The 24386-nt window shown below is 40.3% G+C and overlaps 1 protein-coding gene across 5 annotated transcripts in view; it reads right to left on the bottom strand.

Moving 5' to 3' along the window:
- LOC117234791 overlaps positions 1 to 24386 on the bottom strand; it is a 269398-nt gene that overhangs the window by 208378 nt on the left and 36634 nt on the right. For 2 of the 5 annotated variants that reach the window (XM_033496329.1, XM_033496330.1), the window contains exon 2: positions 8569 to 8813. In XM_033496329.1, coding sequence (XP_033352220.1) covers positions 8569 to 8701 — 133 coding nt within the window. In that variant the 5' untranslated portion in view covers positions 8702 to 8813. Of the gene's footprint in view, positions 1 to 8568; positions 9573 to 24386 lie in introns of all 5 variants that reach the window. The other 3 variants (XM_033496327.1, XM_033496328.1, XM_033496331.1) reach the window with 2 other exon arrangements.

The raw sequence follows: 24386 nt of genomic DNA, 5'->3' as shown, positions 1-24386 counted from the left end.
TACGAAGAGAAAGAAGAGGGGCGTAGGTCGATGAGAACGATCGTTATTACCCTCGTGGCGAGTCTACGAGCAACCGGCTCGATGTTATATTTCAGAGATAATTTCACCGCTATCGGGGCTGAATGATAACAAAATTACAATGATTATCATATGGTAATGTGATTCGCCGAAGGACTGGCGCCAGTCACGTGGCAAATTACCGCGTTCTCTAATCCACGCTCTGTACCGACCTATCCACCGTATAGAGTGCACATACATATGTATGCATTATCGCTGTGTGCGAAGGATGAGTTACCTGGCACAGTCATCTACATTTCCAGAACGATTAATTTCAAGCGAAATGTAAAAACCGCTCCTTGAAGAAAATTATCTGTTAGTGGAATTAATAATCTATAGCAATAATAATACAAAATATAGCACAAAAATTTTAGATCGTTCGCGTTATCGATCTTACGATAAAAATTAGATATTTAAAATACGTCTCCAAATATTGTTATAAAGAATCGGATTTTAAGATATTTCTTTCATTGTGTAACTTGCTCGTGACTTTTCTCGATTTATAAACGTTACTGCAATTTATGCAAGTCTAATCTAATTGTTATAGAATACGTGCGAGATTTAGTTAGAGTTTAGTTAAGAAACGAAAGGAAATAAGATCTGCAATCAATTTTGTGAGAAACTAAATAAAGAATATCAAAGATACTTTCGACAAGTACATGTATTCAAAAATTGTATCTTACCTGACGATGTATTTATCCCGCAAAGATAATTAAATTTTTCTAGGCAGATACACTTACGATAAAATGAAATATCTATTTCGTATCTTCGTTGATTTCTGAGTGTGGAATATCCCTGTTTGACCTATGCGTCGGTATCAGGTCCTGATGACCTAAGACTCTTACACAATATATAACTGTTTATGATGTCGTAAACCAAAACGTGAAAGGCCGTTAAATGGTTCATGGCGTCTACTTGTTCAATCATGGTACGTTTACACGCGTCGCATTCGTATATTCATTTGTGCAACTATCCAAAGCGAGGAGGGTTATGTTAACAACATACAACGTAACTTGGCAGCATTTCATTAACCAAGCAACGTCTAAGAAGTCGCTTTATCACCATTCGAGCTGAGAATAGACGCATCATAAACCGGAATTCTTGGAATACTGAATTCCTCTGGCTCCAATTTACCACGAGCAATACGTTACACTTGTATTTCGAGAATTCTGCCAGAGTTCTAGGCATTTCCCTCAGAAATACCTTGCTGGATAACCAGAATTTAGAAGAAGTTCGTTTATTCTCTTCTATTCAGGTTTAAACTCGGGAGCCATTAAATTGGATAAAGAAGAAACGAAGCGTTTGTTCTTGATAAAACTTACTCATAATTCGCGCAAACGAAATTCCTACGAGTGTTTCCCAGGGTATAAAATAGACAATTGGTATTACGCTATGTCGGTTCGAAAGCTCAACGAGAAATCGTCGACGAATTAGAACCGCAAAGCAACGCGAACGAAATCTTCCACTAGCAATGAAAGTTGTTAATTCCAGTTTAAGAAGAGAGGCAAGCTTTGACGCGGTTGGACTTCGTCGTGGTTCCCTAATTTGCCCGCTGAATTTCAAAGGTATAGTTTCGAACGTTGAATCGTTGCTTCGAAAGTGTCAAGGTATCGAAGGAATCGTAACAATCCTCAACTTCCCTCGAGAAAATACGGTAGAGCGATAGAAAGAGAAAGAGAGAGAGAGAGAGAGAAAGAAAGACACAAGGAGAGAGGAATATGGGAGAGAACGAAGGGATAGTTGCAGAGTGTTGGGCTGTGGAGACAAATTGTCGAACAGTGCTTGCGGTCCGACGTACACATGTTCACCAAAGTTAGGTTACATTTAGAAAACAGGATTACAGTTCGCTTCAGAACGCTCTGGCTATCGCACGAGGTTCAAGACTATGAAACTGCAATGCACCTGCACACTAGACACGCAGGTGGTCTTCCGGGGTTCGTCCACTTTGTTTCCACTGGCGGTTTCCACGCGAACGTGGTCAAACTTCGCGTCAGCCTGCGAAATCGTTGGGACCGAGCCCGTTGTTGCTATTCCACGCTCTGTGCTTTTGTACATATAGACTAGTTAGGTATGAAAGGATTTGAGGTAATGCTAAACGGAGATGTCTCGAAAGTAGAAGCGAGTCTTTGCGATGCAAGTGCGTAAGAAGAATTTGTGGTAGAGTTATCGCGATCTCTGTGCTTTGGATCGAATTGGAAATGAAAATTCAGCTTCTAAGAGAAATGTAGTACTTCGTGATTTGCTTAAAGCCTTAAATAAGAAACTGAATGTATAGCCTCATTCGAATTAAGCAGGTTACCAGTGGTTTGAATCCAAGTAGCTTAATCTCAAATTGACATTCATATACACAAAGCAAATTATTTGGTTCGAAAGTCTTTTAAATTGGAATAACCTTAATTCAAATGGATACTTCACGAAAAATAGATATCAAAATTGAAGTAAAACTTAGAGCATCAGACAATTTAGTGATTTGAATCCAATTTACGTATCATTGGTATCGTTGGTATTGGTTAAGTATTAAGATTTGAAATAACATCTTTTGTTTGCAAAGTATCGAAGTATCGTACGGAGGTGTACGGGTTACGTTGGAGGAACGTTTCAGCAGCACTCTACGTCTCAATGTTCGGGTCGCAATATTCAGTTTACCAGGTCATGTTCGTTTGAGTTTACCGAGGAGAAAACGCTGTATAGGTTCCTTTCAAGTTTGCGAGCACGTTTCATTATGAATACAGGAATTGTTGGTTCGAAATTGCTTATGGAGGAAAGGCGATCATCAATATTGGATTCCTCTATGTGAAGACACGCGCTGGAATAAAGAGGGACATCGTTTCCCTTTTTCACGTACGTATTCTACGTGTCCTTTCCTTGAAAAAGCAAACAAGACCTCACCGTGTTTGCCCGTCTAACCTAGGCGTTTTCTTCTTCGCAAACTTTTCCGAATATAACGTTTCCTGCGCCATAGAAAGGCAACAAAACCATGGTTTCGTATTATATAATGAATTATAAATCCAGTAGTCGTTTCTCTGTAGATATACTCATTAGACTTGGAAATTTATCGTTTTAAAAGAAGCAATATAATAAACGCGAAGCATAACCTTTTCTTCCTTTTACAATATTTGTTTGACAATGTCTCAGAACGTAATTTAATTTCACTATCATTGAAAGTGAAATACCAAAGCGGAATAAATCAAGTTTCTACCAGATCGAAAACTACTTTACTAAATTAAATATTACAATCAAATTCTATGAGAATTCTTTTCTTTTCCTTTTTTTTTTTTTTTTTTTGCTAGACCGAATATTCAAAATATCGTCGCTGTATCTTTTTAATTAAGAATGAAAGGAAACTTTGATCCACAGTGGTAGCTTGCGTACCACAATAAGCGTTATCCATACTAAATAGACACGGATGAATAGTCGAGACGAAGGTAATTAATTAATTCGTCTCACGATCTGGTATCACCGTTGGAACTTGTTAATGAAACAATGTAATGAAACTCGTGAACGGATCAAAGTTTGATCCGTGAGGAAAATTCGAAAGCGGTATAGGAACCGCAAAAAGATGGGCCAGCAAACGAGAACGGAGGAACGTGGAGCAAGGACCACTTAGCCTAGGAAGAGGATAGCAATGGAGGCGTGACGAAAGAGGGCCGTTTAGGTTCGTAAGAACTTACGAGCAGCCCGAAATGACCGCAGCATTCGGCCTCGTTCGACCGAGCTGACTCTTGTTGCCGCTTCACGAGTAGTTCTGCCTCAACTTTTTTTTACTGCCTGCCTTCATTTGCTAGAAGAAACTTTTCGCCATGATGGCGAACGCAATTGCGCAAAGTCGTTCAACTTCTTGAAATTTCTTCTTTCTCCATCTTTCGTTCTCTCTTTTCCCTTTCTTCCGCTCGCAACGAACTAAGCGGACCGATTCGGCATAGAATAACAATCAGACGAAGACTCGTCGTCACCAGGTCGCAACGGTAGATTGAATTTCATTTTGAGACTCAGCGGACCTTTTCTGAACTTGACCTCGCGCTTCGCGAAGGCGATCGATTGGCTGGTAACGTTGCAGAGCAACAAGAACCGGAGTAATTTAAATGCGAATATTTATGAAGAAAACCTTTCCTGAGGAAATCATATCCTTTCGAGAAGAGGGAAAAGGCGAATTTAATGGTAAAAAAATATTTATGCTTCACGAAGCGTAATGGTGTTTTAGATTTCATATTTTGCTCGCGTAAAGAGAAGAAAAGTTAATGATATCCGGTAACGCGACGATGTGAATATTTTATTTGAGACGCGTCTTGCGTTAATTATCGATGTTAAAATTTCTCGTATTAGCAGTTGAGTAACATGATTCGGTATTTAGGTTACATCCGAAAACTTCCCCGATATTATAAGAGGAAGTTGATATTATACGTATATTATACAATACGAGCAACAATTATCGGAGTAATTATCGCTGACAATTAACGTAGAACGGATGAAATGCAATCACTTAACCTACCGTAGAATCTAATAGAATCTAACGCTTGTTCTGTTGACTTTTCGAAACTTCGACGAGAATAAGAGAACACCGGATAAAGCGACGAAAGGGGATAGCAGCGTCTCGTAATTAATTAAAAACATTTAAGGTAAACCTCTCAAGCTAAGGTCGATACCGACACCAGAGAACGTCTTCTTCTCGCTATAACTTGGTCCTACTCTTGGCTCGTAGCAAATCTTCATCTTCTTTCTCTGGCACGAGCTACGCGGATTCGTTCGTCTCGCGCGCGCACACAAATTATTAGAACGACTCTCCATCTCTCTCGGGTGCTCTTGCTATCCCACCGTTAATTAGAGTACAGTCTGCTACTGACGACAACCAACTGCAAAGGAGAATCTTCACCAGCACGCCCTTTCCTACACTCCACCACTTCGTCACCCCCACCACCCTCGTAGCTATCCTACGACTGATCCTTACCGCGATGTTTGTGGCTTGAATTATTCCACCGAATCTCTACACGACTCGTGAGTGCCCTTTGAGCGGACTTACAAGGCTAGCTTAGATCCTAGAATGGTCCAACGGGGGTTGTCTCCGAGTTGTTTCAGGACAATTGCTCATAAGTTTCCATATGAGATAGACTGACTAAAAGAAATGTTTGTTTTGGACCAACAATGTTTGTTATACTATGAATTAAACGTCTCGAGACACAGAAATGTAAATACAAACGTAGATCGATGAACGAGTGACGCTTTGGTAAGAGTTACTGCGCTGTCTGACCATACATATACCTGTTCTACTTGCTCAACGCTAAGCGGTATACATTACAAACGAATTATTTAAAACGTAATGTAAAAGTTTCAACGAATCTTTGTAGATACGATTAGACACGTCAGCTCTACAAAACTGTTCAATTAATATTCTGTTTCATAAAATTTTATAATCAAATTCGTATTTAATAACCGACGAAATATTTAACGATAGAAACATTGACGAATTTGTTGACGAGAAGCATTGAGTTTGTTCAGATGAGGTAAACTTGACGAAGTTTAAACAGGAGGATAAGACTTTAATTTCTCGCAATCGAGTACCGCAAATGATTAAGCCCCATTTGTAGTCAGTCTGTGCGAAGTTTCAAACTGGGCGACATCTCTCTGATCGGTATAAACTCGTATCAGTAATCGTAGATATATCCGCAGGAAATCCAGTTACTTCGCGCACGTTTAGAATTGATTTCCAACCTGCAAAGCTGCTATATCTTTTCAGTGAACGGCCACGCGATTACTTTTCGATCCGATCTACGTGATCACTGAAACGCGAACGCCGTGTTTCAACCATAAAAGATACCGTCTTCAGAGCGTGATAATTCGATCTCCGCGTGATGCATTGTTATTGATCGGCAAACAACTGGTCTCGCTTCTATAAACGTTAATAGAAAAGAATCGCATGTGCTGGTCGTTAACAGATGCGTCTCGGTGTGGCTTTATCCTTCGCTGTTGACGAATGATCCAATCTCAATAAGTGAAACGAGTTTTCGAGAACAAAAAACAACAACGAACAGCGTAACTTTTCTACCTTAACAAGAACGTGTGCTCGCTCGAGCCATCATGCAACGATAATCTCGCTAATTAATAAGTTTCTCTTTCACCGACCGAAACAATCAACAGCTAAAACATAAACGAATCGCCACGGGAATTAACAGCTTCCACGGTTCGTTACATATCCAACTGACTTGATTCATCGAGAATAAACGCGGCTTGGTTTCACTAACGAATCGATCGCCGATATATCATTCGAAATCTCGTCTAATAAAGTCGTCAGTTTCTTCTACAGGAAATATCAACACGCTTGTCCAACATCCAAATCGACAACCTGCAACATGAGCAAATTTACGCGAAACTAGCCTGATTAAGAGACATCGTCGAAATATTCGCTTACCGAATCGAGTTTCTGTCGAGATTCGTGAGAAACGTGGCCAGGAATTTCATTAGGGGAAACGGGAAATCGTCTAGAAAGATGACGCGCGGCCGTTTGCTGGAGATGCCAGTGAAAACGGATTGAGCGCGGATTGATCGTCACACTTGACCCGAATCACCGGGCGCTGATTAAAACACGGCACGGCTCGCAGATTTTCCTATTTGTCAACGACACGTGTCGTCGCGATCTGGTCGCGAAACTTCTCGTATGCGAAGAATTATTAGCGAGACCTGGCCCGGTCGAGCCGTTCAACGCGTGTGTAATCCGAGATCTATCGGTGCCATTGCAAATCATCCTGCTGCGCCAGCCCTTTTCTTCCTCCCTGTGCCGTTTCCCTTTCCCTGCGTATCGGCTTGCTTGTCGCCCGCGCACAAGCTCGACGCGCCATTAATTGTACTCGTTTGCGAAGTTCCGCGCGAGCATCGCACCGAGTTAATTGACGCGATCAATCCGACGCTTTCCCCGGTGCCGCAGTTGCACAACTGATTGGTGAACTTTGATGAAAAAAAAAAAAAGAAGCGAAATGTAACAAGCACACGAAGAAGTTGCCAATGAACATTGCAGTAAATGAAGTTGTATGTATGATATATGAGGTGCTCGGAAGCCACATAGATCGATACGATAAGTTAAAATACAGAGAAAGTGACCGCGTTCAAATTCCGATTGCAATCTACGATTATCTGTTCGACCTTCTTTCGACAAAGTGAGTCATACGTTTTTTGAGAAATCGAACAGTAATTATGTTTCTGATTAATCAAGTTGAGGAAACCGCAAAAGTGAAATTAATCGGTTTGGCGTGTGAGGAGATTATAAAGATATATTCTTTTCGTTTCAAGCCAAATAAAGTCGAAAAAAAGGAGTGAATAGTGAAGAAGGCAGTAGAGCAGCTACAATCCAATTTTACAAATTCCATTATTCACAATCGATCTTTCAATCGTTGTAACCGGTATTTCAAGTAGCTAAAAATGGAAGTTTCTGATGTTTCCATTTCCCCATTCGTCGATACGAAATGAAAAACGTGACGAGCTGCGAAAATATGTAAACCGAACGCGTCGATACCGTTATTTGTAAGTCAAGCAGCCACTAGGCGGGACCAGCGTCGTTTCAAGATCAAGCGGGGTTGAAAAGAAATTGCACGCGCGTGAGGAACTCTTCTCTCTTTCTCTCTCTCTCTTTCTTTCTCTTTTCCTCGTGGAATATGAATCGTTGGCACGACGTTACTCGTGTTTCGTAGCCTACGACCAGGTGTAGTAAATTTTCCCGTTTCATTTTTCACGAGTCTTAAACATCCTCGAGATTGTAAGTATCGCCAATTAGACGACGTGCATGGCGTTAACAACGAGAATACAGTTGAAATTTAGCAAGAGTTCAGGTAACGAGTAATTAATTCGACTGGTATACGAGGGTCATATGACACGACAGTCATAAATTATATTCATATGTACACAGGACTAATGAAATATATTTTCAGAATTTTTATTTAAGAAAAGATTTGAAATGTGATAGAATAGAACAACAAACGATCTAATCAAAGCAGAAAGACAGGAAGGAGTTTTACAAATTGAAAAATCACAGATTGGACGTAGCGACTGATACGGTCAATTTTTCATTGGAATTGAAATTTCATGTAACAGGGATTTTAATAGAAAGTGACGTTTATCTACATAACGGGTTCCCGCCAGTTTTTGTTTTCACTTTTATGAATTACGTGGTCATTCCGCATTCCATAATCTCGCGTTCGATGCATGCACGTAATATTCTTCCTTTGTGCCGTAATTAAATTTATACGATTGAGTGAACCGTTGCACGTTTAAACGGGGGAAACTATTCCATCAATGTTCAGGGTGTAATATACACGAGAAACTTTGTATAAATATCTGCTCCCCACATTCCAGATTTTTCGATATAAACGAATAAAAGAAAACAACTTTTTTATCTTATACCTCACTTTGTCAGGAAAAATAATCAAAGTAGCAAAACTACTGGTAAAGTCAAATTCACGATCGAAGAACGAAAGATTTCTAAGAACGATCTCTAAGAAAGATTTATAGAAAAAGAAAGGTACTCACTGTAAGAGCCCACGTAGATCGGCGTCCATGTGACCTGAGAGTGAACGAGCGTCGTAGCCACGAACAGAACAGTGCCGAACCACGCACTCAAACGAGTCGCACTCATCTCACTAACAGCCTCGACAATCGCCATTTCCCACGTTTCAATCAGTTCTCTGCCTTAATATCATCTTTACCGACGTTTCCGTCTCTACTGTCGATTTCTTTTCTTTACACACCGATCCGCTGTATCGTCGATTTTATTTCTACCCCGAACAAACATAGCCAATAATTCTACGATATTTCGTCTTATACTTCGTTCGATCTCTTTCTTTAATTATTTTGCTAATCTAAGTACGAACTGCCTCCGTTCCACCCTCCTCCGGCAATTAGTTTCAAATACGTAAAATCAAATACGTGAAAATTATACAACAAAATCGAAGTCGTGTATCTAGATTTATCAACGTAACGTTTAAACGAATCGTTCATAAGTAATTAGCCGCGCAAGTAGTAAGTTAAACTCGCGGTGATTTCGTACAGTCGACACAGACTTGGAGAGGTTAATGATCCGTGAACGAGCATCTGTTTTCGTGCGTTTCGAAGTTCGCGGTTAAATTGTCCGTAGTATTATCGGCTTTGAAATTAGAGAAACTTTTGAATTAGCGCCACTTTATTCTCCGCATCCTGTTTTTCATCTTGCCGGGGCGACGATACGACGGAACTTTGTCCTTAGTTACTTTTCATCGCGACAGAGTCTTCATTTCCACGTCAGTTTTGATTTACACGGGGCTGCACCTTCCCCGAAACCACGTTCTTCCGTTTCATACGCGTGCACGATCATCATGAATGAAAAATCTGCGCCCTGTCGTCCCGTTTCACGGTCTCACAAAGGCGCGTCACGATACTCTGTTTCTACGCGAATACGTTCGACCTCGGTTCAATCTCCACACCACGATTTTCGTTCGGCCTTTTGTCTCTGCTCTCTCCACGTTCTCGCTATCTTTGCTGCGAGATTGTGATTTTGTCTGCAACAAAACCGAAAAGCAAAGGATTTCGTTAGAACAACTATACAAGTGATTGATTCTAAAGAAATATAAAGATAACAAATATTGTTTTATTTCTATTCAGAATCTTTGTGGCCGTGTAGTAGAAAAAGGGAAGAATTTATAAATCCTGAAGCACTGATGAAATATTCTAGATCCCATCTAAGAATCTTTCTCATGTCTAGTTTTATACGATTATCATCCTTCCTCCTAATTTTTCATTCTGTTAGATCAACTTAAATTTTCCCTACTTTCCTTATAAAGTTCTGTTTCAGAGGTAGGTACATAAAATTTACATTTTTTGACATGCAAAGTTAACCATTTGATCTTCTTTGACCCCTTTCTTTACTAACCTTTACCTTCCTTAACATCGTTATAGCGCGTACTTAACAACTCGCTCTTGCGCTATTAATTTTCTATGAGCTTATCGATCATTCGAACTTCCGTTTTCTCCTCAGTTCTCATCAAACAATGTTACATCAAACATCATTAAACATCGCACGATCTATTCAAAATAAACAAGATTTTTTAAAATAACGCCTCCAATTTACACCGTCAGCGCACTAATTTTTAAAAAATCCAACGATTACTTGATTCGCGTCACGGTAAACATTGTCTGACGAGTAAAATCTTCCACCGACTTTCATTATCGTAGCAACGTGCATCGGATCCCAATAAGACGTCCTTGCGGCATCATACTCTCGATAATGAGGAGAATCCGTACAAAACATACTGGATACTTCTGACAGGTCGGATCCCAGCCGCGCACAATGATGTTCGCGTTTTCATTCCGCGGAAAATGTCGTCAATGTCTCGTTAGCGTATCTCCGTCGGTATGAGGAGCAAGTGAGACACGGCATTATCGATCGTCGTGTTTTGCGGGCATCTAGAGTGACCGTGATATCTAAGATGTTATACGAGAGATGAGAAGAGGATGGTTATAATGAGATAGAGTATGTAATATCTTAGCGGTTCATAACGTGACAAGTCGGGGCGAAGTTGCCGGTTTTAACCTGTTATTTACTCGTTATCTCACCGTTTTCGACCCGACCCCTTGCCCTAGTCGGTAGTTATGAAAGCTATCCTTGTACCAGACAGCTTCACCGAGAACATTCACAGATTGTATCCATCGCGGTCTTCCTCTTCTACTTACCGCGTTCTGTCTGACCATATGCTGACTTATCTACTTAACCGTTGGTGATCAAACTTTAGAGATTGCCAGTGCATTTTCCCCGATATTGAAGCGAAGTATACTACATCTTGAGACAAAATTGAACACCTTTCGAATGTTTTTGATTCGATAGGATCGATCTATTGAGTGGTTCACGTTGAGACAAATATTCAGAGATATTATTAGATGGCTATAATTAAGATACGATCGAGATATAGTAAAGAATATTGTTCGCTTTCTTCCTTTGGTATATTATATTATAGTTCGATTTATAGATGTGACATTTTCGATGAATAATGTAAATTATGTATGCTCCGCCTTTATGAGCGAACATGAGATGCTGCGCCTATTGATACGTTTGCGAATAATGCGTGAGTTATATTAGAAGATAGAGAATCGATATCATCACGTATGTTTCAATTTAGGAAAATTATCATTATTTGCGGATAACATTATTAAGAAGACCGCAAATTATTACGTAGAAACGTTTCGTGGAGACAAGACATGTTTCTGTATGAGACTCGGTTCCATTAACTGGATGCTGGCTTATTCTATAGGTCAGTCGAGTATACCCGTTCCGTATCCAATCGTCCAATTACAGGTCGTCGCGTCTATTGGAGACCAAGTCGTTTCCACCCGAGCTTGGCCAAGTGTCTCTTTATACGAAGAAGCTTCCATTCTTTAACTTGGCTCTTTCTTCTTTGACGGTGGACCTAGAGGAAGAGACAGAAGTGTGGGAGATCTCGTCGAACGCGGTCGCGGCTCGAACGAACCCATTGAAAAGGCGCCGATGCAGTTAACTTAATCCAGGTGCTGATTGGACACGCCAACCGAGAACGACGGAACATGGGAAACCGGGCTAGAATAGAAAAAAAAAAAGTAAAGAGGTTGCCTAGGAGGGTGGACTCCCTCCGATGGAGCTGACCTTAATTGTGCCAAGCAATTATGGCTACTTCCGTTTGATAGAAGTAATGCGTCCGTTAAAAAAGAGAGACCCTGCAAAGCGGGAATCTGTGGTTATGAGAACGTCACCGACACAAAGGAAGCCTTTCTGTCTCTCTTCCGTCCAATAAAAAGGTTCCGACACTCTCTCCGCCGGTTATTACGATTCCGTGTCCTGTCCCTTTCTTCGCGACTCTCCACGATCGAGGACGAGGGTTAGGTGTCGTTTCAACTCCACGGAAAAATAAAGAGAAAATCTTTTCGAGAGGTTCTATGGCGCCAAGTCTATTCAACGCTGAAAAAGGTAAGAACAGAGTTCAATATCTCCTGGCGAGATTGCATGATTATATTGTACGTAGGGAGTTTGTTGTTGGTATCTAAGAGAGGATAGGAAGCTGTAGAGAAAATGGCTACCAAAATAGAGATAATTAACTTCGTGTTGCGGCTCGAGTCTTTTGTCAAGTCAGCCGTGATATTTTTAGTAACTCCGTTTTACTCGTAGGGATTCTCTCTTCGATATCCAGTTTGATTATTAAGTGTGTGAAAATGAGATTGTTTTATAGAAATAACTTACAAGCCCGTTCCACCTTTTTCTTTTTTTTTGTTTTACTCTAGCCAGTTATTACGAAACATGGTTATTCTTATACGTAGTATTATACGTAATCATATCGAACACGCCACGTACCACTTATCCCTCGTAATAAAAGGTAAGTGGATTGTTGTGTGACTTTGGATATTACATGGAATATATGTGCCCTAGATATTCGCCTCGAAAGTTTCGTACGATAACAGATTACTGTTATGAAATATTCAAATCTCTCTTACGAACCCTTCATACTCCGCGGGCGAGCCAGAATCGAGATATATTTGCTCTGCAAGAAGACAAGCAACGTTTCGTCAGAGAAATATAAGAAATCAGTATTACGAACACGTTATACCTGGTTCGGACTTCTCATTGCGTTTTATCGCGAGTTAACCGCAAGCCAGACATTTTTCTTTTCTCGGATTGATTTTGCTTTTAATTTAATGAATTTCACGGAGAAGAAATTGCAGAGCTTTCGCGAGGCTGTAAAGCACCGTTTGCAAGGTAATTGCGAGCTTGCACAAAAATCCGAACAACACGAATGTTGAAATTCTCAAAAGTAATTACTTCTGAAATTTGCAGCCTTTTAATCGTTCTTCGTTCGCTGCTAACAAACCCACTTTGCCATTTTAATGGAGAAGCAAACAAATTTTTTTCACAGTCGTCTCAGCCCTTTACTCTCGCTATAGAAGGAAAGTGGAAATTGAAAAGAAATTGCTCTCCGCTTTGTGGCTTCCTATGTTCGATTTCATTCGATTAGGAATCGAATCCGTTTTGTAAGTTGTACACGTCAGTCACGCGACAAACTGTTGTAATTATTAATCCAGTCAAGCATCAATTAGTCGAAATATCGATTAACCGCGCATCAGAGGCGTGTGTCTTGACCTGCACACAGGCACAATTTCGATTATCCGTGGCTTTCAATGACTGTGCGTTTCATTATTCGATTAATGAACCGTCGCGATCGGGATTGCGACGCCATTTAACGTCAAATTTCGAGGATATTGGTTGGAATCCATATATCGCCTCATATATCGTACAATGTTCTAAATAAAACTGTAAATTTCCGAAGAAATACGAATAACGAGCTATTGGAATCCATCGTGTTTCGTTATAAGACGGATGTTCATATATTTATGAAAAATTTTGATATGGGCAACTGTACAAAATATTCAAAATAAAAAAACTGTTTATAATAATTAGAGGATAAGAAGTGTCTCTATTTAATTTCTATTTCTTTAATTGCATTAATAGGATACGAATTTGCGCAAACATTCGTAGTCTGTGCATTACAATTCCAACTATTGTTAAGTTTACCATTCTGTGTAGAATTTACATTTCACGAAACACTCTGAGACACGCTTCTAAACAACGAAACCATCTCGAAAAACAGTTTTGAATTAATCGCAAATTAACACGCTCACGGTCCACTTTGTTCGCGTCGTTAACAAAGAGGTAAAATATTTACTCCTCGCGTGTTCGTGTTTGCGGAAAGAACCATGAAACGAATCTGAATATCCAACCTGAGCGTGGCAAACGTTCAAATCGTTTCGTTTTCTCCATCGAACGCCCGAGGCCTATTTGATCGTGCTGGAACAATTTCTAACGGGTTCATACACGCGTCTTAACTCACCGTCCTTCCTGCCGGAACATTTCAAACCAGAATCGTTCCCCGTTTCGGTGTATAAACGTGCGGCGACGATATGAATTTATACGCTCCGATATAGCAGCGCGATGGAAGTTGTAGAAATGAATCGCGAGTTAATATTCTCGACGCGAGCGCTTGAAATTCTAGATTTCACGAGATGCAATCGTGTTTCGTAAACTTCCGGCGCGCAGTTACGATGTAATACTTTAGCTATTACATTTACATCTTTTCATACCTTTTCATAGCTTCTTCGCAATTTTCCTGCACGAATTAAATTGTTTTCTGCCGTCACTAGTTCGCGTCGATTAATTTTCCTTGACTTTTTCACCTCGAACTATCTTTCAACCCGTCACGTTCATGAATCTCAGTTTCCGATGGATTTTACCCTTATCGAGAAAGAAAATCTCTCTTTTCCTACCTCTGTTCTTAATAGACGCTCGCGTTTCCATTTGTTTCCGCCGTTCTCGATGTTACGTGTCGCGTGACGCGAGTTTCCGTACGAACGTAATCAAAGCGAGCTCCTCGTAATGGCTCGACACACAGAGAACATCAGATTTCAACTGACTGATTTATTTCTCGACCGAGGGATAATGACACGTTCGTTCTACCATGTCGAGCAGAGATGTTCTTTCTAAATGTTGCCGGAGCTTTTCGAACAGGAGATGGCTGACGATATTTGTTTTTCACTTGGCCGAGCGAGGCAAATATCCGACGTGTTGTTTGCTCGAGCGGAACTTCCGGTCACGCGGCGAGAAACAACGCAGACGCCCCGAACGCGACAACTTTGAATCAATTGATGCGTTCCCGGCGATCTTTGCTCTCCAACTTTTAACGAACGCAACGATTAAAACGATCTCGGGACGGTAAATATTCCGTTCGATTCTCGGCGAATTCATCGGGATAAGATAAAGAAAGTACGGCGGAACTTCTCAATTTGAAGAACGGTTTCTATGGGAATCGAGGAATGAAAAGGAACAAAGCTTTCTGGAAATTTAAGTAGACGACGCGGTGAATCGATTTTTTAATTGAGGAAGAAGTATAAAAATCGGGGATGCTTTTGTAGGGATGCTAGAAAATAGTTACTTTTATTCAGATTTACATATAATTTCCTTTATCTTTCCTTCTGCGATCCAATACTCTAGATTCGCTCGATAAATTTTCACTAACACGGATTCTCATAAATTCTCACACAATCCTTTGACTTAAACTCCTCAGTTCCTTAAAACCCGTTAGAAAGTTTTCATAGGAAAGAGGCTGCATTTCCTTTTCCCTCGTTCTTTCAATTTTCACTCGTTTCTTTTCCTTTTATTCTACAGCGTTACAAAACGATAAATGGCAAATAAATATTTGAAATATAAATGTACATTTTTCACAGAACTCGTTCTGATGTTCGCCGCTTTTTCGAATCAACTGTTGTACACGAATCAACGCAAAATTTCGCGTCTCTTCCTCCGTCAGTTTTTCCAAACAAATTCATCCCGTTCCGTGGCTCGCGAGCATATTTAAGTTGCGAATTTTCCTGAAATTTGCAAAGATTATTTGAACACGCGTGATCCTTTGTGTCTAATCTTCCAAACCATTAAGATGAATGTAGAAATTTGCTGGACCATTTAACGCAGAAAACGTGAGTTACTGAATCCAAATCGTAACCTCAATACCGTCCTTAAACGAGCCCTCGACTCCCTATTCAGCCAGGAACGTTCTCAATGAACACTTTAATGCGGGTTAAGTCCTCTGATGAGATACTCCAAGCCGGGGTTCAGGGATTTAGCTCGGAACGATACATTATCTTCTATCACTTTACATGGCTACTCCGACGCCTAATCTTTTCCCTTGTTTTCTAGTTCCTGCTTATCCAGTAATCGTGAAATGATTTCGACTAAGTACGATGATTTTAATTCTACAAGCCTTTCAAATATAATCTGTGTAATCGCTACATGCGCATTTTGAGTAATCGAGAAAACGTCAAATATCTCCAAAATACTAAAATCTTCCTGAATGTCCACCTGAAGGTAAATTTTTACAATTTGACGAGTTTCACATAAATTTATCTCAACATATCTTTCTTGATTCCACGTTAAATACAAATACGAAACGTACAATAAGAAGCAGTTGACTGAAAATATAAATTTTAAAAATTCCTCTGAATAATTCCTTTACTAATAAGACCTGTTTATCTAAACTCTAACCTAGTTCCAATCCTCACACGAGAACCATACATTCTACGTATCAGAAACAGTCGATCTAAGCATGGAGCGTGATCAACGCGGATCAATCTACTCGAACACAGGAGAGGCGATGCTTTCAACGTGACAGACTGCTTGACACGCGTCGATGCAGGGACGACCGATGCCATCTAAGCACCAGGCACGGTCAGCACAGCTCGACTTCGACTATCAGATGAAAAGCGAAGCTTTCTGTGTGACAGAAGCCGCTTGACGCCCGTCGATTTCGACGCCACGCACAGTTTCGATCAAACGCACACCGCGACAACGTTACGATTTACGATACGGTGTTGATTTATCACCGTGATTTAGGGTCGCTTAATTAATTTACATCTGCGGGAAGAGAGAGTTGCGCGCGACGTTATCGGTGGTGAAGGTAGCCGGACATGCTCGATGCACGCGGTCAAGCTGGATGCAAACCAAACGCGTCGCATTGCTTCACTTTGAACGGCCAAAACCGCGGAAAACTGCGCGATTCTGCGAGAACCTGCATCGAACTTGGTGAATCGTTGCGTCGTGAATTCGCGCGAAAGCACGCCAAACGGCGTGAAATTACACGAAATCGTACACAAACCGCACGAAGCTACTCGAATCCAAACGATATCGTATGAATTGACGTACACTTGGCGCAGAACTGATCGAAACCACGTAAAATCGTACGAATGGAGGAGAAACTGCGCGAATTTCAACAAACTCGCGTAAAACCACGCAATAAAGCGCGAAGCTGCACAAATTCGCGCGAAACCGTATCACACTGTGTGTGATTCGGTGCAAAACCGCGTGAAACTACGCGAAGCGCACAAACCCGTGCAAAACTATCGAAAACCCAATGAAATCGGGTAAAAAGAGAAACGCGTTCATTCGTGTTCACAATTATCGCATATCGTGTAAACCGGCAGTTTCCTTTAAAGTTCCGATACTCGTCGAATCCACGAATGAACTGCTTAATATTCTGCGAAGAACCGTGGAAAATAATACGATAGAATTTTCACACGATCGATTGTTACGTATGATTATGCCTGCAAGTGTATATCGTTGCAATGGAATGTAATTTACATAATACGTATATAATATACTTTGTGTAATAAATTAGGATTGTGTAATAAAATGGATTTATAAATAAATGAGTGAAATTTATGTGTAAAGAAAGGCGAATTGTATGCCAGTGTGATGAATTGTATAAAGACAAAATATACCAGGTCAATATGATTAGGTGCATACTATGCACATATTTGCAACTACGAATGCACGTGTATTCTATGATGCATCGATCAAGCTTAAAATATCCACCATGTAATTAATTAGTCAGAATTGGCGTCGATAAATGGAATCGCGCCCAAACATGTGTGTGTTAATGTTACGAATTCAATTTCAAGTTAAATACTTATTCGATGTTTGCGCTACGAAGATGATATTACAACGTGTGTTGATTTTATTCTTCGAATACTATTGATAGGTAAAATTCTACGTCAGTATTGGTCGATCCATTTCTACGTCAAGTTGTAACAAAAACTCGTTTCAGTTAACAATATACTATGTTCTCGATTCTTTGAAAAATATGAAAACTTAGATACATTATTTTAATAATATTTGCATGGTGGTTACATTAGTCAAAATATATGACCTTATGCCAAATAAATTTTTATCATACTCATAATATGGATTTTATATCTATCATAATATTAACCATACTAATAACAGAAGTAACAAGTATTCTACATAAAATAATAATCATGCAGAGCCTCTCCGATATCACTCTCAAATCAGCTTCGATAACAGAAATAATATCAACATTTCAACAATTTTCATCTTCTGCTATCAATTCTTCCAATTCTTCTAAAGAATCATGGAATCGACAACACGTATCACTATACAACGCAACACGGCTGAAATTGTTATCTAGAGCGATAACAATTTTACGTAGTCGTGTGATACGCGACGAGGAACGTTACGCCCCCGCGTCGCGTACAAAAATAGTTTCAACCAGTGTGTCTCGCGCGTTACCCGCGTACATTGTTCCCGTATGATACAAGCGGAGCACGCGTTCTCGCCCGAACGAGTCCGACGCACGGGTACCCGTTGGCTACTGGTACATCCAGTCAAATGCTCGAGAGAACGCGACTGTCCAGGGGTTTAACCGCGTACGAATGGTCGGAGACGCGCCACCGAGATAAACGATACCGAAGCAATTTATCATCGTGACAATTTCGAACGTAGCACAGGATCTCCCGTTTTCGTATCCCTCTGTCGCCTCTCATCGGCCACTCTTCGGCGCTCAGGGTTCTCCGTTCTGGTCGTCGTCGTCGTTCGAGAACTGCGGTAGAAGTTGCTTATATGATTAATCGAAGCTTTCCTGCGCGACCCGGGCCCATCGGCATCGTTCCAAGGATTAAAGTTGTCCCGTACCCCAGCCGGTTTCCGTGACGGGAAATAATATTTCAGATAGTCGACCTCTGCAATCTTACTTCCGATGTGCAAAGTACTTCCGAAGGAGGTGGGGATTCCAAAGTTTTATACCTCGAAGAAGAATCGATTGGTTTGTTGGAACGATGGTTTGGGATGTTTGATTGTTGGAACCGAGAATGGCCAATAGACGAGAGGTTCAATGAGTAAATGATGCTAGCGCATTTCTTTAAAAAATGAAGGAAGATTTAGAAAACGAATACTTGATTTAGGACCTTTTATAAATATCTAAGCTTGTATATTATAAACTTTATAAATTATACATCTTTATACGTAATATACGCATTCTATGTATTTTTGTGCCGTTGAATTTTGAAGAAACGGAAAGTGTTTTTAAGAATTATCGGTGATAGAAAATCCTCTAGTAATGAGTATAGCTTTGTAAATAATTGCAGTAAGTATTTTAATGTTTCGAAGCATATAGATTTTTGTGTTAGAGTTTATCTGTACCCACGTCTTATTCAAATTAAATCCTTTGTAAATGACTGAACGTTTAAATCCTGGAGATAGGTCAATATTTTTGATATATGAGAAGTAAAGGGAAACACAAGCTTAATTTAGTTACAAGTTTGTCGCTCGGATAGTTCGTATTTACAGTAATATACAAAGATGTCTGTGTACAAAGACTTGCAATCGTAAGGCCCAATCATCATCGAACACCGAGAACGACGAGAACCCACAATTCTTGGCTGGCTGGAAGTCAGTGTGAAACTCGGTGCAAGTTACAGAGTTCCGGTTACGTCACGGTTGACGAACTTGTTTAATTAGATCGCCAGTCGGGGTGTTGATTAATTTCGAGACGATTCGGGCAAGTTCACAGCTGCTGGTATCGCGTTGCGAATAATAAGTGCACAGTCGCTTTGAGAAACAGCACGACGTTACCAGAAAATTTATTGGATTATTCGAGTATTTCAATTACTGCCTTTTAATTCTATTCCTTGTATCACTAGCACGACTTTTGATTAAACCAAATGATAACATCAATGATGTATGATATCACTTGTTTTACACGCAGTTGGAATATCGATTACTCGAAAGTTCAGTATGCTCTATATGAGATCACACCGAATGTGTTAAGAATTACTCGAAAATAAAAATCATTGTTCGATATTTGAATTTTTCTACACTTATGGGAAATTTAAAAATATATAAATTATCCATATTAGAGTACTATAACAGCTACTGGGTAAAACGAATCGCTTCTCAGTTTCTATTCCCTTAATTACGCCAAGAAGAATATTAATTTGTACAACAGAACATGTTACAAACCAGAAACTAAATGAAATAAATATAACGTATAGCCATTTTTATGTTCCCATTCATCACTGAAACAAATTTCAAAATGTTACGGAATACCCTATATGTATATTACATGTTTCGTGCATTAACCTCTACCAATCGATGGCGACCATTACTTGATTTAATTAAAAATTGGAAGTTGCACGAGCCAGTAATAAAACAGAAGTATTTTCACGTTCGTTACGCCATGATTACAGTAACCACGATCAAATTGAACGTAAAACTCGCGAGTATTCGTTCGCATTTCTGACCTGAATCCTCCCTTTCGATTTTCTTTACGCTAGGAAATTAAACACAGGAACTGCGTTATTACTCCACCTTTTGCCCCTCTACGCAGGTATCGAGTGAATCGCGGAAGATCGAGCTGACGGTAGGCAGAGAGTAAGAGCTAGTACTAGCAGACTTACAGCATAACTCGCCGGACAGATATCTATACTTTATCCATTCCGCTTTCCACGCGAAGTGCGAGAAGCATACACGACTATGCTGTAAACCTATCTTTATTGTGTCCTGTAGTTTCACACGCATACGATCCAGTTCTTCTTTTCACCGCGACCATTTCGTTGTCCCGATGAATCACCGTGCTCCTACATCCTGACGATTTGTTCGTGCTGTGCCGTCTCAAACAGCTCCGTTGCGATTAAAACGCTACTGTTTCAACAATCTCGACGTTTCTTCGTTAGTATTCTAAATCACGGTGCAAGTGGAGAAAGCAGAAGAGAGAAAAGAAGGGAACAATTCCGCTGAAGTTTTAACGTAAGCTGGTAAACGAAGGAAGACACGCTTGTCGGTGGACGTTAGAAATAATCCCATGTTCCTGTTTGAACCTTCATAAACCGGTCGGTTCGAATGGTTTTATGAGTGCGTGGTACATAAAGGATGGAAAGTTTTTATCACCATCCATGGAGTTCTCGCATTTGACCGGCTGCGACGAGAACACGAGGACAATGTAATTAAGGACTGAGCTGTGGAGGAGCAGCTGCAGAGAAACTTCGTTTTACGTTTTAATCCTGTTGATTCTGGATTCTATTCGATTCGACAAAAACCATTGCTTTTGTACTTTCAGAGGTCCACCTTTCCAAACGTAAGTTTATAATCCTTATGCGACGCGAGCGAAGTAGCTCGGTCGCACGCTCAAGCGAAGCTTTATGGATAAGAGTAATCCCGAGGGTACGAATCTCCGGTCAAAGTTTTTTCTAATTGGCCCTGGCGGAAGCTGAACGGGTAAGATGCGAGCGGAGGCCTCCAAGCGGAACTATGGCTTAGCTAGAAGAGCCAAGGAGACCCTTTTTCCACGAGCTTCCCTCTGAACGAGCGAGTATCGGATCGAGAAAGCTACTGGAATCTTTCAATTCGACTAAGAAACTCGAACGTTCCTGCAGGCAGTTTAATCGAATTCCATCGCGGAGACAAGAGCGCCTCGGCTCTTTGGATCAAAGCGCACGCGATAGCTGCGAGGCGTATACAGACGGATCGTAGCACGAGAAAGAATAACGTACGACGTTTATCCTGCAAACCGATCGATACACGATCTTGCATGAAAAGATGATGATTCGAAAACAGAAAATCGACTGTATAGATTGTGAAAACCGGGGGGCGAGGGTGTAGCCGAGGTAAAATACAGCGAAGTGTAACAGTCGTACGTGATGTGGAGATTACGAGTGATAGGGTAGCTCAACATGCGGTAACACGATAAAGATGTAGAGTAAATTCAAACTCCTAAGAGGCTTGTCTGTATCGTAGACTTAGAGTCAAATAGCAACGAGTCCTATATAGTAAACTATCGTAAGTGGAAATATCGAGCAGTACAGAGGTACTGCGATAATCTTCGACGCAGAAAATATTATGCCGGAATCGTTGCAAAATTAATCTCCTGTTTATCCATTCTCTGTGTTGGAACACGTACTCAGCAATATGCGATCGCGACATCTATGGTTATATAGGGAATATGGGGAATACATTCCATATGTATAATTTAGCATAGGACGGACTAGTCAGGCACTTTCATATTTCTTTGCACGTGAAACACGTAATGCGACTAATATTTTGTACAACATACGTTCAAATACAGATACATTATTTGAAACTAGATATAAAAATGTACCATTCTCTAATATCGGCAGACTCCGATGTCGCTCAAAGGCTATTCATTTTCATTTATCTTAATCTTATGATTAACATCATCGCGAGTCAAATGTCTTAAAGTCTTGCTTAATTATTATTAAGAGCTATATAATCTAATTCGGTAAATAGTTGCAACGTAGCAACGATTTGCCCCCGACGTTTAATATCAAGGCTTGGTCAGCTGCGCCAACATCGTAGAGCCGGAAGACAAACGTGTTTCAATAGATGGTTATGCATCTATGTAAATCTGCCATTAATTTCGTTATTCAGCCATTATCGAGTTACGGTTACCGCTACGCCTCGAGCATCGGTTGATCTTGTCCAATGGGTTATACATTCGAAACTTGGCAACTTTATTGCCCGCCATTTAACTTTAAGTACCGCTCAGTTCAATTACAAAGTTCCATCATCGACGAATATTATCGTCGTAGTACATTTATTACTTTTTCTATTTATGTCCGTCAAAAGTTTCACGTTGAAGGTCGACGTAAGTGCGTAAAGAAGAATTACTTAGCGGGCGACCGTTTTAAGAAGCTCGTTAATCATTCCTGTAGCCACGTTTCTTCGTCTCACCTCTGCGTACGTTCCAACTTGCGGCCCCATAGTGCGGCTAATTCACCCTCGAGATTTAATAACAACCATTGCCGCGTGCACCTTTACGATACCCGTTTGCCACTGGTTTCGTGCGCTAATTTAAATATTTAAACATTCGTCTTTTTAATGAAAGTCTCTTAAAAAATTGAATAATAAAATGTTGGAAAAATTGGAGATTCTTTATTCCTTGATAATGGGTTAAGAGAAGTTAAAAGATCTCAATTAAAAATATTGGAACTTACAAATTTCTATGAGGTTGTACTCGACTTTCTCGACTTTCAAAGCTTGTTATATTTTAATTATATTAGCTAAGTCTTATAACACGTAGCCAAGAAGTTACTTAAACTTACTCGTGTGTGTAGTAGCAGTACCAGTATAGTTGTTAAAAGGGGACTAATAGAACGTTGAAACATTGATAAATTTTCTACAGGTTTGCGCAAGTTGCTGATTTTCTGTTATAACGTTTTTATAAAGACATCTTTGAAGATGCAAAGTGACGTGTGTCTAATCGCTCGTTTAAGTAGGTAAATATATTCACCCAGTACGTCTGTAACGAAGTTTACAAAAGGACTAAGGAGGGACTACGGGTGTCGACGCGAACAAAGTTAAGCTCTAAAGCGGAAAAGTTAAGAGACGATGTACCGCGACGCGTTCAGAATAACGACGACAAAACCATGGGGTGGCTCTACGAGAGAGGAGTTCTGGGTAAACGAATTGCTTCCCTGATCGGGCCGCGGCTTTCAACTTTCTGCGTGCTAAGATTTGATCGACTAACCACCAAGATTCTCGTGAAATTGGCGAAACTGAACGCCCAACATACCTTGTTGCTCATCTTTTATGGCAAAGTGAAATTAATTAAAAAACCGGACGATATTTTATTAGTACATATAATATATTTTCGTACAGGAACATTATTTTCTTCTTAGCAAAAATATATTTTGCATGATATATGTTTGTACACTGTACGAAATGCAGTTAAAATGCATATCTATACGGAAATCGATAAACTAAACTTGTAACATATGTGTATATTAGACGATTTACTAAATTTATAGCATATTAAATCGCAAAATATACGGACCAAATATTAACAATTTCCAAACTAAATACGTTTACTACCAATTGTTCCTGTACCAATCCTCATTTTTAGACACAACTAACTTCACACGTTAGAAAATTATAAAAACTGGATCTAATTCAGGATTCCGTATCTCAACCAAATAAATTCTCGTATATCAATCAACACGCAAAAGCGGCGTACGAAAAGCAACGAAATATCGCAACGAATTTAATTTCACGACCAAGAAACAAATTATCCAGCTCCAACCTTCCGTTGCAGTCGCACAAAAATGGATCCTCGAAGCAGGGGAATATTTCGCGGAGTAAACAGTGCGACAAATCCTCGGCATCAATCTCCACCAGCAAATACTAATTAAAAGCACGTTCATTAGAGGAACGACCAAAAACCACGTCGTCCTCCGTGTTCGAACGTCCTGGAGCGATTGAGGCGCCGTGTACCGACTTCCGGTCCCTCTTAAACATACAATACCGTGAGCTTGTGTTACGTCAGGAACAAGGATAACATATCGTCGTGGCCTGGTTCGCCCGCGGATAAACTAATATCCCGGTGACCGTTATCTGTTAATTAGGCCGGCTTCTTGCACGCTCGATTCCTCCCTTAAATTTCCACACGGCATCCCGGAGATGCGCATACGCGACGCTGCGGAACCACCGCCCTCCGTATGCT

The sequence above is a fragment of the Bombus vosnesenskii genome, unplaced genomic scaffold (assembly GCF_011952255.1).
Source record: "Bombus vosnesenskii isolate JDL3184/JDL3185 unplaced genomic scaffold, Bvos_JDL3184-5_v1.1 scf7180000013309, whole genome shotgun sequence".
Lineage (NCBI taxonomy): Eukaryota > Metazoa > Arthropoda > Insecta > Hymenoptera > Apidae > Bombus > Bombus vosnesenskii.
Note: the sequence above shows the minus strand (reverse complement) of the source record. Positions and strands in the feature narration are given on the sequence as shown.